We start from the raw sequence: 13,948 nt of genomic DNA on the forward strand, positions 1-13,948 counted from the left end.
CTGATATATCAGGAAAGAACCCTCTTTGTTTACCCTGGTCCCTACTGAGGGCAAGTTTATGCAGCCACCTTGTTAAGTACTGCACTGCTGGTCGTCTTAGGAGGACTTCTCGGTCAGAAGATGGAGAGCGGGAGGGAAGGGCAGTGCTGGGGCTTGCTTGTCCATGGTTGGAGCTATCTGTAGGCCGTTACAGCCAAGTTGTTTCATCCCACATAGGACAGGGAGTAATTCCTCAGTCTATCCTCAGGCCTGATATAGAGTCCAGTCCAGGTCTGCAAAGGCTGTGGCACCCTTGGATCTGCTCGTAAGACACAGATACTGGTGGCCTTTGTCTCCAGGATAAGGTTGCTCTGCTGTTTGCCAGGCCCAGCACTTTGCTCTGGAGCTTGGGCCCTCTGGTTTCCCAGCTCTTGGGTAAAAGGTGACACTGACAGGGTCTCCCATGGGCCACCAGTGAAGATGTTCTGGCACCCTGGCAACCCCTTGCACACCCGTTCCTGCAAACACACAGGCATGCACAGACATGCTCGGCGACTGGCAATGCTGGCACCGCACGTCCCAGGGCTGGCCCTGGTCACTGCAAGGAGCTGAGCTGGAGGTGGCCCAGGGCGGGGGGGTCCCCAGGGCAGAGAGGAGAAGCCAGAGGGGCGGCTGCAGCGAGAAGGCCTTTAGGATGTGGGGTCCGTGGTGGCTGGTGGGGACGCAGCGGGAGCTGCTGCAGCGCAGTGGGGTGGGGGCAGAAGGGGAAGGAAGCATGCAGCGGCTCTGCGCGGAGCCTGGACGATACTGAACAGGAAGAGCGGCAGGGCTGCGGCAAGCGGCGGTGGGCATCGTCAGGAAGGATGTGCAGTGCCCCAGGGGCAGAGCTGTCCTCCTTGAGCCAGACCCTGCGGGGACCTTCCTCCCCAAATACACCCGCTTCCCTGCCCTGCTGTGGAGGGGAGCCGGTGCGTCTTTCTCCTGAGGAGGGATGGTCCTGGGTGCAGAGGGGTGGTGGGTGGCACCCATAGGGACATGGTGGGGTGGCACAAGGACCACAACGTGCATGCCTGGGCATGGAGGGCGCGAGGTGCCAAGGTCTGGCTTGCTCTGCAATGGCATGGGGAATGGCTGGTGCACAGCCTGGGCAAGGGGATCCAGCCAGGGTGGGAGGGACAGGACACAGCCCAGCCCGCTGTGGGGCAGGTGGGGTCTGGTGTCCCCAGCGCAGCAGCACTGCACCACGTGAAGCACCCCAACTCAGCCCCCCTGCCAGTGGCCCCAGCCCCACGGCTGGGTCTTGCCTGTCCCCCTGTGCCCCATGGGCTGGCAGCAGCTTTGGCCATGGCCGGTCGCAGAGGGCACCGAACACACCCCACTGGCCCTGCCAGCAGTGCCCATGGAGGCACCCCAGGATTTGAGGGAAGGCAGGGCAGTGCCCACAGGCACAGGACGGGGCTTCACTGGTGGGGAGCAGGGCTGGGGCTGCGGACGGCCTGGTGGAGTGGAGCTGCGGCGATGTGGCCGGTATGTGTGTGGGCGGCAGGCAGGGTGGGGGAGAAGGAGGGAGAGGAAGCGGCAGAGGCAGCAGCTTCTTTGATAAGCAGCTTCCTGAACACTTTCAAACCGTGGTGCCACACCGACACGCGCGGCGCCTGCGGGCCTGTGCCGGGACCGACGGAGCCCACGCCACGGGGCAGCAGGTAGGCAGCCCCCCAGCCCACCCATGCCACCCGCTGGAGAGAGGACTCCAGCCGGGCAGCACCAGACCCTGGCACCCACAGGCGGTGGGCATGGGCTCACTGCCGAGCAGCCCCGGGCCGGGCTGGGTTGCTGGGCAGGGTGATGGGGACACTCTCCCTGCAGGTGCCAGCAGCTGCGGGTCTTCCCAGGGTCCTCCTCCCTACCAGGGACTTGCTGGGGCATCTCCCAGGTGTTCCCTGACCAGTGTGCGAGGGACGGCTCCTGGGGTTGGACCCTGCTGCTGTCTCTGGTCGGGATCTCTCCTGGTGCGGTGGCTCCTGGGGAGCAGCCGCTCTTGCCCTGTCTGGCCAAGGGACACCCCGGCAGCACAGGCCCCCCAGGGCACCCTGCGTGGCACATGGGTATGGTGTGCGTGGCAGCGGTGGCATTGCCACCTCTAGGAGTGCCGCTGGGCAGCGGGGAGTCACAGGGAACGGCTCCTGCCCTGGCTGTGTTCCCAAATGGCACAGCCACAGCATGGACTCAGCTCTCTGCAGGACCTCCCTGAGCTGATGGAGTACCTGGGATCCCACTCTTTGCCTACCAAGAGCTCTGACTCCATAGCATCCCCTGTCCTTTTGGGTCTGCCTCCTCCCCATGGAGGGAGCTGGGTACGAGAAGGAGCCTCACGTTCCTAGCGTGCTTCCCTCACCATGTGGAGCTCTGCCCAGAGGTGAAACAGCATCACCTTCATCTCCCCATCCCCGCCAGGGGCTGTCCCAGGGCTGGTGGTGGTGAAGCCCCGGCACCCTCCTCCAGCTGGAGTACTCTATCACCTCTTGCTCAACCGCTCAGATAAAGCAGTTTCCTCTTGACGGTTGCTCAGACCTGCGGGATGGAGGAGGCTGTCCCAGGGTCATCCCTCCCTCACCAGAGCTATGAGACAGGCCCCTTGTGGTGCCTACAGCCCACCTCGTCTCACCTGCCAAATATTGCTGTGCTCATGAGGGTCCCAGCTCTCCTTCCTCCCCACCATGTCCCCAGGCCAAAGCAGGCGTGCCAGGGAAGGCCTGGAAACACGCAGCAGCATGTGCTTCCCACGGCAGTGGAGAGCATCTTGAGCTCCCCCAAAACCAGACCATGCTCTGCCAACGCAGGGTGTGGGTGTCCTCTGCTTGGTGCAAGCTGATGGCCGTCAGTGCCATGCCCAGGGTCACCAGTGGGTGCCTGTGTGGGCTGTAGTGCTGCAGGCATCCCAGAGGGTGAACATGCTGGGAGCTCTCCCTATGCCACCCACCTGGATGCAGGGGCTGGACGTCCTGGTTCTAGGGCAGCTGAGAACATAAAACCTGTCCCTTGCTTAGGAACTACCCATCAGGGGGTGCACCCAGTCTCATGGCATCTCTCAGGTCGGCGTTTTCTTTTCCAGCTGCTTCTCCTCTGATGGCTCCTTGATTCCCTGGGAGCTGAGGGCCCCCTGAGTCCTCTCCCTGTGCTTCAGGACAAGGGCTTCGTGGCTGCCGCAGCATGGTACAAGCCTGCTTGGTGTGCTCCAGAGTTCATAACGGCAGCCTGCCCGCCCGGGCGGCCGGGGCAGACATGGACAAGTCGGACAAGCCCAGTCCCTCTGCCAAGAAGCACGTGCGTCTTCAGGAGAGGTGAGCATGGCCGGACAGCGCCTGAGCTCTGTGCTGCCCATCTCAGCCCAGATGGCAGGTACCCACAGCGCTGCTCATCCCCAGGACGTGGGCTCCCCCAAACTTCTTTCCCCCAGCCCAGCCCAGCCCCACCAGCCCGCTGCCTGCTGACTTGTGCAGGTGCCAGGTCTGCACTTGGAGGCAGCCCTGACCCCCCCCAGCCCAGTCCAGGCCAAATCTAGGCACCGCCCTTTGGGGGCTTTTTGGCAAAAAGGTGAAATGACCAGCTAGTTCCTTGTTCCTTACTCCTGTCCCATCTTCTTGGGTCTCTGCCTGGCCCCTTTCTTCATCCTGTTATTCTCTGCTTTGCATTTGCTCAGTGTGGGGTGGTTTTGCCTGATGATATGGTGGGATGGTCTGTCCTCCTGTGCTGGGGTGGCAGAGCATCAGACAGGGACCCCTTTGCCTCGCAGGAGGGGCTCCAATGTGTCGCTGATGCTGGACATGAGCTCTCTGGGGAGTGTGGAGCCTATCCAGCCCGTCTGCACACCGCGGGACATCACGATGAAGTTCCTGAGGACGTCCAGCCACGTGCTGAGGAGAGAGGAGCTCCAGCAACATGCCCAGAGCCTGACACAGCTCCAGGAGGAGTTTTCGGTGCCACGCTCCCCTCTGCTCTCTCCTCACACAAGCAATGGCAGGGGCTGGCAGTGGGGCGGGGGTGGGAACTGACAGGGGTGGACATCTCTGAGGGAGGCTCCAAGCCCAGCTGTCTTGCACAGCACCAGTGGCAGGGATGGTGGTGTGGGCAAACAGAGGTGAGGGGTGCCCTGGGTATCCCCTGGCTGCCTGCTTCCTGGTGCACACAAGTCCCATTTGTGTCCCTGGAAAGCCTGCCCTGCCGTCCTCTGACAAACTCTTCTCCCGAGGTGGCCTCTCTGGAAGGTGTCCTACCACATCTGGGGTAAGGACAGAGCTCAGCCCAGGAGCTGACATCTCTGGTGATGCTACTGGGTCAGCCTCGTATTGCCTGGGGAACCAGCTCTGCCACGACAAGGGGACACAAGCAGCAGCAATGGGGGTTTCTTCATAGTTGTTCTCTCCCCCTGTAGAAAATCCCACCCAACTTTGTCAGTCCGGAGGAGCTGGAGATCCCTGGACGTGCCTCCAAAGACAGATACAAAACCATTCTCCCCAGTATGTGCCATTGCATCCCTTTGCCTCGCATTTGCCCCAGTGCCATGTGCAGGGAAAGGGGGGTGGGGGTGTGTGCATGGGAGACGGGTTACTCACAGCATCCCTGGTGCTGGGGTGGGCACTCCTGGGCGCTCTTGGTGTTTCTGCCGTGCTTGTTCTCCTGCTTCCCGTGTTGCAGGAGCTGGGTGCTGTGTTGCAGGGGGTGTGCACTGTGTTATGGGGTGGTACAGGGGGAGCTACTTCTTCGGGTGTATTCCCAGGGTGTGCAGTGCATGACAGCCCAGCCCAGGTTGCTCCTTGCCAGCGTAGGGCCTTACATGTCCCAAGGGCATGGGGTATAAAGGCTTAGAACATTATAGAACATATTTGGGCTCTAGTTAGGAACTGGTGGGTATTACCCCTCATGCTCACTGCAGTACAGGCAGGTTTGGGCGTGATTAGTTGTACCCTGCCGTGGTAGTGAGGGTGAAGCGGGAAGGTGGGTGCACACAGCTCTGAGTGTGGTATGGAGCTGGAGGACTCAGCCTCCAGCTGCTGGAGCTGAGGCAGGGAGGATGGGCAGGGTCAGGCTCTGGGGTAACGCCTGCCATATCTTTCAGATCCGGAGAGCCGGGTCTGTCTCAGGAGGGCAAGGAATCAGGAAGAAGACAGCTACATAAATGCCAACTACATCACGGTGAGTGTCCTGCCTGGTTGGAGAGCGGGTGGTCTCCCAGGTCCTGCAGCCTGTGGCTCATGAGGCATTGGGCTGCAAACTCCCTGGTGCTGCAGATGCCACACTGGGATCTGTAAGCCGGGGCACTGACTTTCACCACTGTCCTGTGGCTGCCCTGGGGTAGCAGTCTGAACTTGCCACCCCTTTCTGAGCTGGAAAGATGCGGCTCCATCTGCACAGGGCAGACACACTGTCCCTTTGGGTGGGAAAGTCTCATGAGGTGGCTGCTCTCAGCTCATGCTGCTGGAGCAGGTTGAGCACCCGTATGGGCTCTCTTGCAGTGGCTTCTCCAACTCTTCCTCATGCACTAGTCCATTGTCTGGCGAGGCCACGGGAGGCAAGCCGTGTCAACAGAGCATTGCAGCCTGGTCCTCTTCAACCCTTACACATCCAGGAATTTCCTCTCCGCTCAGGGGGTTTGCTGCAATTTCCCAAGAAGAAAGCTAATGAAGGGAGGGCACGGCTTACTTTTGACACCTGATGGGGTCCCTTTCCAGAGACTGGGAAGACCCCAGACCCAAGTGTGTTACTTCAGGCAGCCTGACTTACAGTATTCATCCTCCTGTGCAAACGACCCCTTCCAGGCTGCCTTCTCACTTGTGCTGAATCATACGTGACCGTAAAACAGGCTTGTGTGTCAGCCAGGCTCAGCTTTGCCTGGTTGGTAGGCTTCTTTCTGAGCAATTAATCTCATTTCAGCATCCTTCCCTTTGGGACAGGCCAGGGGTGCTGGGGAGCAGATGTGTGTCCACAGCTGCTCTGGGTGCGTGGCAGTGAGGAGAGCACGGGAATGTGGGACTCAGAAAAGCAGCCCACAAAAGCACCCTCTGGTATGACAGACAGACCCCTGGGAGGTGGTCTGAGGGCACAGGTTGGAGCTGAAGGGCATTTAGTAGCATTTCATTTCTGTTAGCGCTGCTGCATGTGATCCAGCAAGACAGCAGCAGGGTGAGCTGCCAGGATCCTGCGGTGGCTCTGGACACAGGAGCACCGTGCCTAAACCTGCGGGGAGGTTTGCTGGCCCAAATGGGGCTTTGAACATGGGCAGCAGAAGACTACTTTTAGAGTAGTCTTCCCGGAGCAGCCTGACAGCATGCAGCTTCACATCGGGCGACACCACCATCCTGTCCACGTGCACCAGGGTGTACGTGAGCGGTAACCAAAATGCACCAACACTGACCATCCCTACCTCGTGCACATGTGCATGTACACCTGCGCACACCTGAGCACACATGTGCCCACACAATACCAAAGCTGGTATTTCCTGAACCCTTCCTTCCACTTACCTCTCCAAGGGCGTCAGGGTGCAGGAATTTGTGGGCACATCGGAAAATTGGCAATCCACCCTGCTTCTGGCATGCTTGGGAGGCACAACGAGTCTGGAAGAGCTCTGCAGGTATTTGGTCGCATCAGCCCCTACCTGGGATTGAATGGTTTTCCTGCTGACCATATCCTGTGAAATGGTTTTGAGCATGAGGAGCAGGTGAGGGGAAATTCCCAGTGTTGACACCTCTGGGTCTTACTGCAAGTCTCCTTCTGAATGGAAAATCATGTTTCCTAGGAAAAAGAAGTAATCCTGAGGCATGAGAAAAGGGCTATACAAAATCTTCATGAAAATGTTCCTGCCCCTTGACTGGGCCAGTGCAACTTCTTGAGGGACAAAACTGTTAATAATATTGCTGGAACAACTTGGACTAAATCACAGGGGTTTGGGTGCATTTTTAACCGAGATCTCTTTTGACAAAACCAAAAGCTCTGCCCAGAGTGCTGTGTACCCTCTTTTCCAAAAGATGTGGGCACTGTGGGTGCCTCCCCAGAATCTCCAGGGCATTGCCATCCGGGTCCCTGACTCCTTGCTCTATTGCCAGATGGCATTTCCAGCTGGGAGCTGGAGTAACATGTTACTGACCCTTGTGGAAGGCTTTTCCACACCTCTGCCTGTGCTTGCCCTCCAGCTCCTGCCTGCTGCCGCCACACACTCTCCCCTCTGCCTGTGAGGCCACGGTGTAAAGCAGGAGCTGAGCAGGACTCAGAGCACCTCCAAACTTTTCTATTTCTTTGGAAATTTTACGCTGGGGAAGGAAGTGACCATGGAGGCAGAGGATGCTTGGAGCTGTGAAACAGAGCCGGGGGCAGAGGCAGTGCAGGAGCCTGTGCTGACCACCCCTCCGGGTGTCTCCAGACCCAGTCTTCCTGCTGCGGGGCACTGCCACATCTCCTCCTGAGCCTGGAGGGGAAGCAGGACTGGTGGGACCCAGCTGGGACTATCCCAGCCAGAGCAGGGCTTGAAGACTTCTGCTTGTCATTGGGGAAAGGACTGTGGTAAGGAGTGCTGCTCGCTGCATGAGCTCTGCCTCGCCAAGGCGTCCATCATGCTGACTATTGACACATCAATAACCTGGGGGTGCATGTAAGGAGCTCGGGTGCACACGGCATGCTTCATGGGCTCGCTCCTGGGTTGTGGGACCAGGAGGGTGGAGAGGATGTCTGGTAGTTCCTGATCGGGTCTGTAAAAGCATTTCAAGGACACATGTAGTAGCGAATAGCCTGTGTGGTTCATCCTCTCGCCTGTAGAGGAGGAAAAGCACCATGAGCACTGGAGTGGCCTGGAGACAGGCTCCCCTCACACATCAGGGCCCCCCCCCCCCAATGTCACTGATGTACCATGTGCTTGGCAGGGCTACGCAGGGCGGCCCCGGGAGTACATTGCCACCCAGGGACCCATGCTGAACACCATGACTGACTTCTGGGAGATGGTGTGGCAGGAGGAGGCACCCCTCATCGTCATGATAACCAAGCTCCAGGAGCGCAAAGAGGTACCAGTGTCCCTCCCCAAGCACAGAAACCCAGCCAGGAGCAAAGGGTGAGGTGGTGTAATAACAACAGTAGAGGGTTGTGCGAGACCAGACGTGGGCTCTGAGCACCTGCTTGCTTTCTCTGCTTTGCTCTCAGAGGGTGCCCCTGACTGATCACACGTGGGGGAGGAGAGCACCAGGGCTGCAGCCTTGGCCCCATCCAGCAAAGCCTCTCTTCCTCACATGGTCTCTCCTGCTCTGGGCATGCGTTGCCAGCTGGATAATAGGATAAAGAGATTAGGGCAACCCCTGGGAGAGGAAGCAGAAGCAGCAGTCAGCAGTGTCCCTCCAGTCCTGAGCAGCTCTCCTTCTGGGCTGGGAGCTCTCAGCTGGTGGATCCAGGCTGGGATGGGAGCCAGCAGCGCTGTGCCCTGTATGGCAGCCACCCTGTGCCTTGGCTGGGATCCCCAGCTCCCCGTCCAAGCAGCACCTTCCTGGAGAAACTCACTCCCTCTTTCCTGGACATGTCCTTTCTCCCTTCTCTCCCCAGCTGGTGCAGCAGCCAGGGAGAGATCCACCCCTCCACTGGCAGGCTGGGTCCTCCTGAGTCTGGCAGGACATGGACTGGCCCAGGCACAGCTCCTGTGGGGCTGGGGAGAGTCGTGCAGCCCTGAGGTCTGAAAGCCATAAGGCATGGCATGGGAGAGGGTGCAGGGGGAGCAGATGTGGGGAGAGGGATCTGCCCCTTCCTTAGCTTCCCCTCTGTATCTCTCCATATCCACCTTCCCCGCTCCCCTACACCTCCCCAAGTGATGCCCCTTCCCAAGAGCATTGAGCAAAGCATAGCTCAGACATCCAGTGGGTGCCTTGAGCATCTCCACAGCCACAAACCCCACCTTGCTCTTTCAGAAATGTGTCCACTACTGGCCTGAGAAGGAGGGCACCTACGGCCCCTTCACCATTCGCGTGCAGGGGATGAGCGAGTGTGTGGAGTACGTGGTCCGGGATCTCTCCATCCAGGTGGGTTCAAGCTCCATCCTGGGGTCATAGGGGGATCCCAGCAGTGCCTGGCAGTGCCTGTGAGACCCCCGGGCTCTCTAGTGGGATGGCAATGCTGTGTGACAGGAGAGCAGAGGGTTCGTGGCTCGGAAACTGGGTCTTAGGAGCCCACTGCCAGAGAAGGGGTCTACAGAGCTCCTGCCTGCCTGAGGAGGCTGAGAGGGAGCAGGACCCAGCCCCAGGGCTCAGAGGAGAGGGGGTCAGCTGGGGACAGCTTCTCTACAAGCCCATTGTTTGCACTGTGCTGTTGGTCTCTGTCCCATGGGCTCTCCATAGTCACCCCGGGCTGACACTGGCCAAGAGGATCTTGATGGCTTTGCTTGGACTGTGGGGACAGTATTGGGACACTGCATCTGTTCCCATCTTCTGGGGTGGGACACTTCCCAGTGTCCCTGGCCCAGGGGTCTCTCCTGGGTGTCTGGCAAAGGCTCAAAGAGGGATTCAGGAGGAGCACGGATAAGATGGGCACAGGCTGCGTGGCCTCTGCTTGAGATGGACTCCATGCACTCATTTGGCCCAGCCTAGAGAGCCTGTACTCCCACATCCTGATTTCTCTTTCTTCTGTGCTCGAAAAGCTTGAAGGTGAATGCCGCCAGGTCAAACACATCCTCTTCCCTTCCTGGCCAGACCAGCAGACACCTGAGTCAGCCAAGCCCCTGCTGCAGTTGGTGTCCAAGGTGGAAAAGACTCTGCAGGCTGCAACCAGCCCAGGGCCCATCATTGTGCACTGCAGGTAAGAGTTTTACTCTCACTTGAGCCCCTTGCGTGTTCTTCACCTTGGGGTCAGTCTGCAAATGTCAGAGGTGAAAATCCCACATGTGAATGCTCATGAGCTGGTCTTGCTGCGGTGCAGAAATCCCAGGGCACTGCAACCCCACAGCAGAGTTGTTCAACCAGCAGCTCCTGTCCTTGCGTCAGGATGGCGGCACTAGCACTGCGCATACAGCCCCGTAAAGAAATCTGGTTTGCACCCGGGTCTGCGGACAGTGAGGTGGGAGCGGGAGAGGTCTGCAGAGTCAGGACCCAGACACCAGACCTGTGGCAGATCCATGGCTCAGGCTCCTGCTTCCTCTGCCACTGAGCATGGCCTGTGGCTCGGCTGTGAAGCTGTTTTTCAGGGCAGCCTCTCACTGCTGAGTGAATTTGGGGGCAGCAGAGCAGAGCACCTGGTTGTCCCTGTGCAACACACTCGGCGTGCAATGCTGCAGGCTGGCCTGCCCCGGTGCAAACTGCTCAGTGCCTGGGATTAGAGCATGGCTGGGAGGGGAGGTGAAGGGGCTGCAGAGACCCCTGAGCGGCACAGGGACGGGGGGCAGAGGCTGGTTGTGCTTCCAGAGCAGCCTTGGCTGGGCCATGCCATACAGCGAGATCCCTTTGCTGTGGCAGAATGACATCAGCACATGCCTTTTGGTGCCTGGCTCTGGCAGCTGGGACCAGGACCCCAGCATCCCTCTAGGTAGAAAACATGGCAGCAAACCAGTCCAGGAATATGTCCAGCTTGGACAGATCAAGGTCCAGGCAGTGGATATTGTTGGTGCTCAGCCCTGCTGTGTCTGTCCTGCAGCGCAGGCATCGGCCGGACGGGCTGCTTTATCGCCACCAGGATCGGGTGCCAGCAGCTGAAGGACAAGGGGGAGGTGGATATCCTGGGGATCGTGTGCCGCCTCCGCATAGACAGGTGGGTGCTCAGAGCAGGCAGCTCCTTGGAGGGTCCTGCTGTGGGCCAGGCGTGGAAGGAGGGATCTGGGAGGCACGTTGGGATGGACGTCATAAAGGGGCATGGGGACAATTTTGAATGGAAACCATAAGGGTTGTTGAAAGATACAGATGTGTCAACAGCAAATGATTCCCTGGTGCCAGGCTGATTTTGCTGTCAGGGCTACTGTAGCTCTGGGGACCTGAGGACACGAGGGAGAGGGGAGCAGCTCTGAACCTGACAGCCAGTCTGCTCCTTCCAGCTCAGCCACTAAATCCAGAAAACTCAATTTTGCCACTTTTCAAGAAGTACTGGTAAAAATTAGAGACAAATTACTTGCTAATCTGCATTTTGAACAGCCCAGCATCGCTTCTGAGCCTAAATACTCTTTGGGCAGCTCTGGCATCTGTTTCAGAAGTACTTGGATGTGGCAAGTGAAGCAGGAACACTTGTGTCCTGGGAGCAGGGAGCTGGGGACGGGTTGTGGGTTTCAGCGAGGTGTCAGTGGGACCTGCCTTTCCCTTGCAGAGGCGGAATGATCCAGACGAGCGAGCAGTACCAGTTCCTCCATCACACACTAGCTCTCTACGCTTCCCAGCTGCTGGAGGCGGGAGGCCACTAGCGCAGGGCTCCCACCAGGCTGCTGGCTCCCCGCTCTGACCTCTCCTGCACCAGCCTTGGGGACACCTCCACCAAACCCCCTCCTGCTCCTGTCGGGCCACAGAGCAGCAGCATGAGCATATCTCAGGATGAGCATAGCCGAGAAAACCCATGGGGATTGCGACCCCGGGGACGAGCAAGGTTTGGCGGATTCACATGGGGGATTCAGTGGGTGCTCAAGGTGGCTGTTGCTGCTGGCCCGAGGCAGGTTTCACCCATGGAAAGAAGCTTTGGCTTTTGAAATGTGTAGCATTTTATCCTCAACCAGCAGAGCAAGCTGTGCAGAGGAACCGAAGCTGGGTGGGCGCCGGGAGCACAGTTTGCCTTTTAGCTGCACAGAAATGTTTACCCCATTAGATGCAGAGCTGGTAGAATTACCCTGCAAATAAACAGAGTTGCTCTCCTGACTGCTTATTTTCTGTGGGCAGGGGCTGTGTTGTGTGCGGGGCTGGGCTTGCTCCAAATACACGCTGCGATGCTCTTCTTGCTAAAGATACACCTTGATGATTTAGTACAGGAGTGGGACAGTTGGTTGCCTTCGTTACATGGCTTGCTCTCCTCTTTACCTTTTGCCAACAGCTTCTCAACAGCCATAAAGTAGGGAAGATTCCTAAGGGCATCTGCAGTTTTGCAGACAACACATTCCCAATTGCCTTTTATTATACGAGGGTGGGAGTTTTTCATTCTTGTTTTCTTTCTGAAATAAGAACAAAATAATATTTGGTTTTGTTACATTGTTTTTTCACTGATAAATTCAGGGAGAGAGAAAGAAGGAGAGAGAAATATTTTGGCACAAACATTTAACACACATTTGGAGACGGAAATAGTCTGTAAAATATTTTAAAGCTATTCAAAATGAGCCTTCAGCTGATTGGCGTTGCACACCATCTTGGACTGATAAGGAGCTGGGGGTTGTCTAGCCTGTGCCTGCCCATGCCCACAAGCCCTGACGTGGCCCACTCAGTGGGTGAGATCCAGGGAAAAAAGGGCCAATCGTCTTGCTGAGACAGTCTGAGCTTGCCTTGGCTCCCAGAGCATTCCCAGATCAGGGCTGTGTGCATGGGCCCCCCTCCACCACTCTGTGGGTCCCCAAAATGCAGTTGAAATGGCTGCCCGATGGTTTTGCCCTAGTGCCTGCTGTTCAGGCTCTGTGGCTCTCTTGGGAGGAGAAATTATTGAATAAAAAGAGAAGTTTCATCCTTAACTCTGTAGTTCTCCTGACTTGTCATCAGTCCATCAGCCCAGGAGTGGGGGGTCCTCAGGCCTCTGTCACGCGCCCCCCTGGTATCCCGTCCTCACTGCTCCTCTCCTTGCTCCTCTCCTGCTCCTCTCCATTTACTCTGTATAAAAGCAGTGAGCAATTGAATCAGCCTTGGCCAGGGATGGGTGGTGAGACAAAGTCAGCTGCTTCTTCCTAATCTCATTGGGCATAAGTAGCAAACCCAGTGACATGCATGTCTCACTGTGCAAAACCCCCAATATTACAGAAATTATCATGTATTGGTGAGCCCTTCTTATTAGTCGTTCTCATGTGTTTGCAGACTGTCTGGATAGAGCACTTGCCAGGGCACTTGCTATAGCACGATAAAGCCGTGTTAAGCATCTGCTCACTGCAAGGAACAAATCCTTTTGCAGAAATGTGTTAGAGAGTGGATGGAAGAGTGACAGAAAATGAGAGACCCTCTGCTAGCACAATCCCTCCCATGGCACCAGGAACAAACTGACTCCTTGGCTTGGCCCCACAGCAGAAAAAAAACCCAGATCTGAAGTAAAGTCCTTTCACCTATGGCATCCGGATCGCCCCCGCAGAGCAATCTTTCCATTCCTGCCTCCAGGTCAACCCTTCCTCATGCCACTGAGCCTGCCCAGCCGGGTGCTGTGGAGGGATCTCGGTATATGCAGGGCTCCTGTCTGGTGCCCAGGCTCTTGGAGAGACTGCAGAACCTCCATGAGCCCCCTGAAGGTCAAAGTGTGGCTCAGGACTTGGCTTTCTCTGTTAATTTTATGTCATGTTGTTGCCTTTGATGGTGTCTCTGAAGCCACTGATAGAAGTTTTGAGTTTGTCTAAGACAGGCTTTATTCAGCTTGCCCACAGCATCCTCCTGCCCAAATCATTCCTCTCCACATCGCCATCGGGCAGGGGAACTTGAAGAGCCTGCAAACTGCACCAAGGCGCAGTCTTTTCCTGCGCTCCCTGGGCAGCAGCACAGGCACCGTTTTTCTCATGCTTTTGGTTTATTATCAAGAGGAGAGTTGTTAGGGCAGGCTTGCAGCAAGAGCTGCATTGAGGGTCTCCCAAGGCGTGCAGGAGCAGCGCTGGGACTTGTGGCCGGGCAGGGGGTATTGTCATCCCCTCTCAGATTCCCCATGAGGTGCTGGGAGTTTTGCCAGTTCAGCTGTCTGATGCAGATTATAATCAGTCCAGCAGTTTTCCTGTCTTTCAATCTCAACTTCTACCAGCTCTATCTGTTCAAGACACTTATCAGGCCATTGACATTGCACTATCTGAGTATCTTTCCATCCTCTC

General features: G+C 57.4%; 1 protein-coding gene across 1 annotated transcript; it reads left to right on the forward strand.

Moving 5' to 3' along the window:
• The first annotated feature begins 3,106 nt into the window (after window positions 1–3,106).
• PTPN7 (protein tyrosine phosphatase non-receptor type 7) lies at window positions 3,107–11,630 on the forward strand. Its single transcript, XM_009949734.2, has 9 exons — window positions 3,107–3,320; window positions 3,773–3,956; window positions 4,412–4,496; window positions 5,096–5,172; window positions 7,890–8,027; window positions 8,916–9,026; window positions 9,641–9,798; window positions 10,630–10,743; window positions 11,290–11,630. Exons 1-9 carry the CDS (start codon window positions 3,190–3,192, stop codon window positions 11,381–11,383), a joined length of 1,092 nt encoding a protein of 363 aa, XP_009948036.2. The 5' UTR covers window positions 3,107–3,189; the 3' UTR covers window positions 11,384–11,630.
• The last annotated feature ends 2,318 nt before the right edge of the window (window positions 11,631–13,948 follow it).

This window comes from Leptosomus discolor, chromosome 21 (genome assembly GCF_034619465.1).
Source record: "Leptosomus discolor isolate bLepDis1 chromosome 21, bLepDis1.hap2, whole genome shotgun sequence".
NCBI classification, from domain to species: domain Eukaryota; kingdom Metazoa; phylum Chordata; class Aves; order Leptosomiformes; family Leptosomidae; genus Leptosomus; species Leptosomus discolor.

Coding starts and splice junctions, on each gene's coding strand:
- PTPN7 (XM_009949734.2), top strand. CDS start 3,190: ATGGTACAAGCCTGCTTGGTGTGCTCCAGAGTTCATAACGGCAGCCTG. Junction 9,027..9,640: donor TCCGGGATCTCTCCATCCAG/GTGGGTTCAAGC, acceptor GTGCTCGAAAAG/CTTGAAGGTGAATGCCGCCA. Junction 9,799..10,629: donor CCCATCATTGTGCACTGCAG/GTAAGAGTTTTA, acceptor TCTGTCCTGCAG/CGCAGGCATCGGCCGGACGG.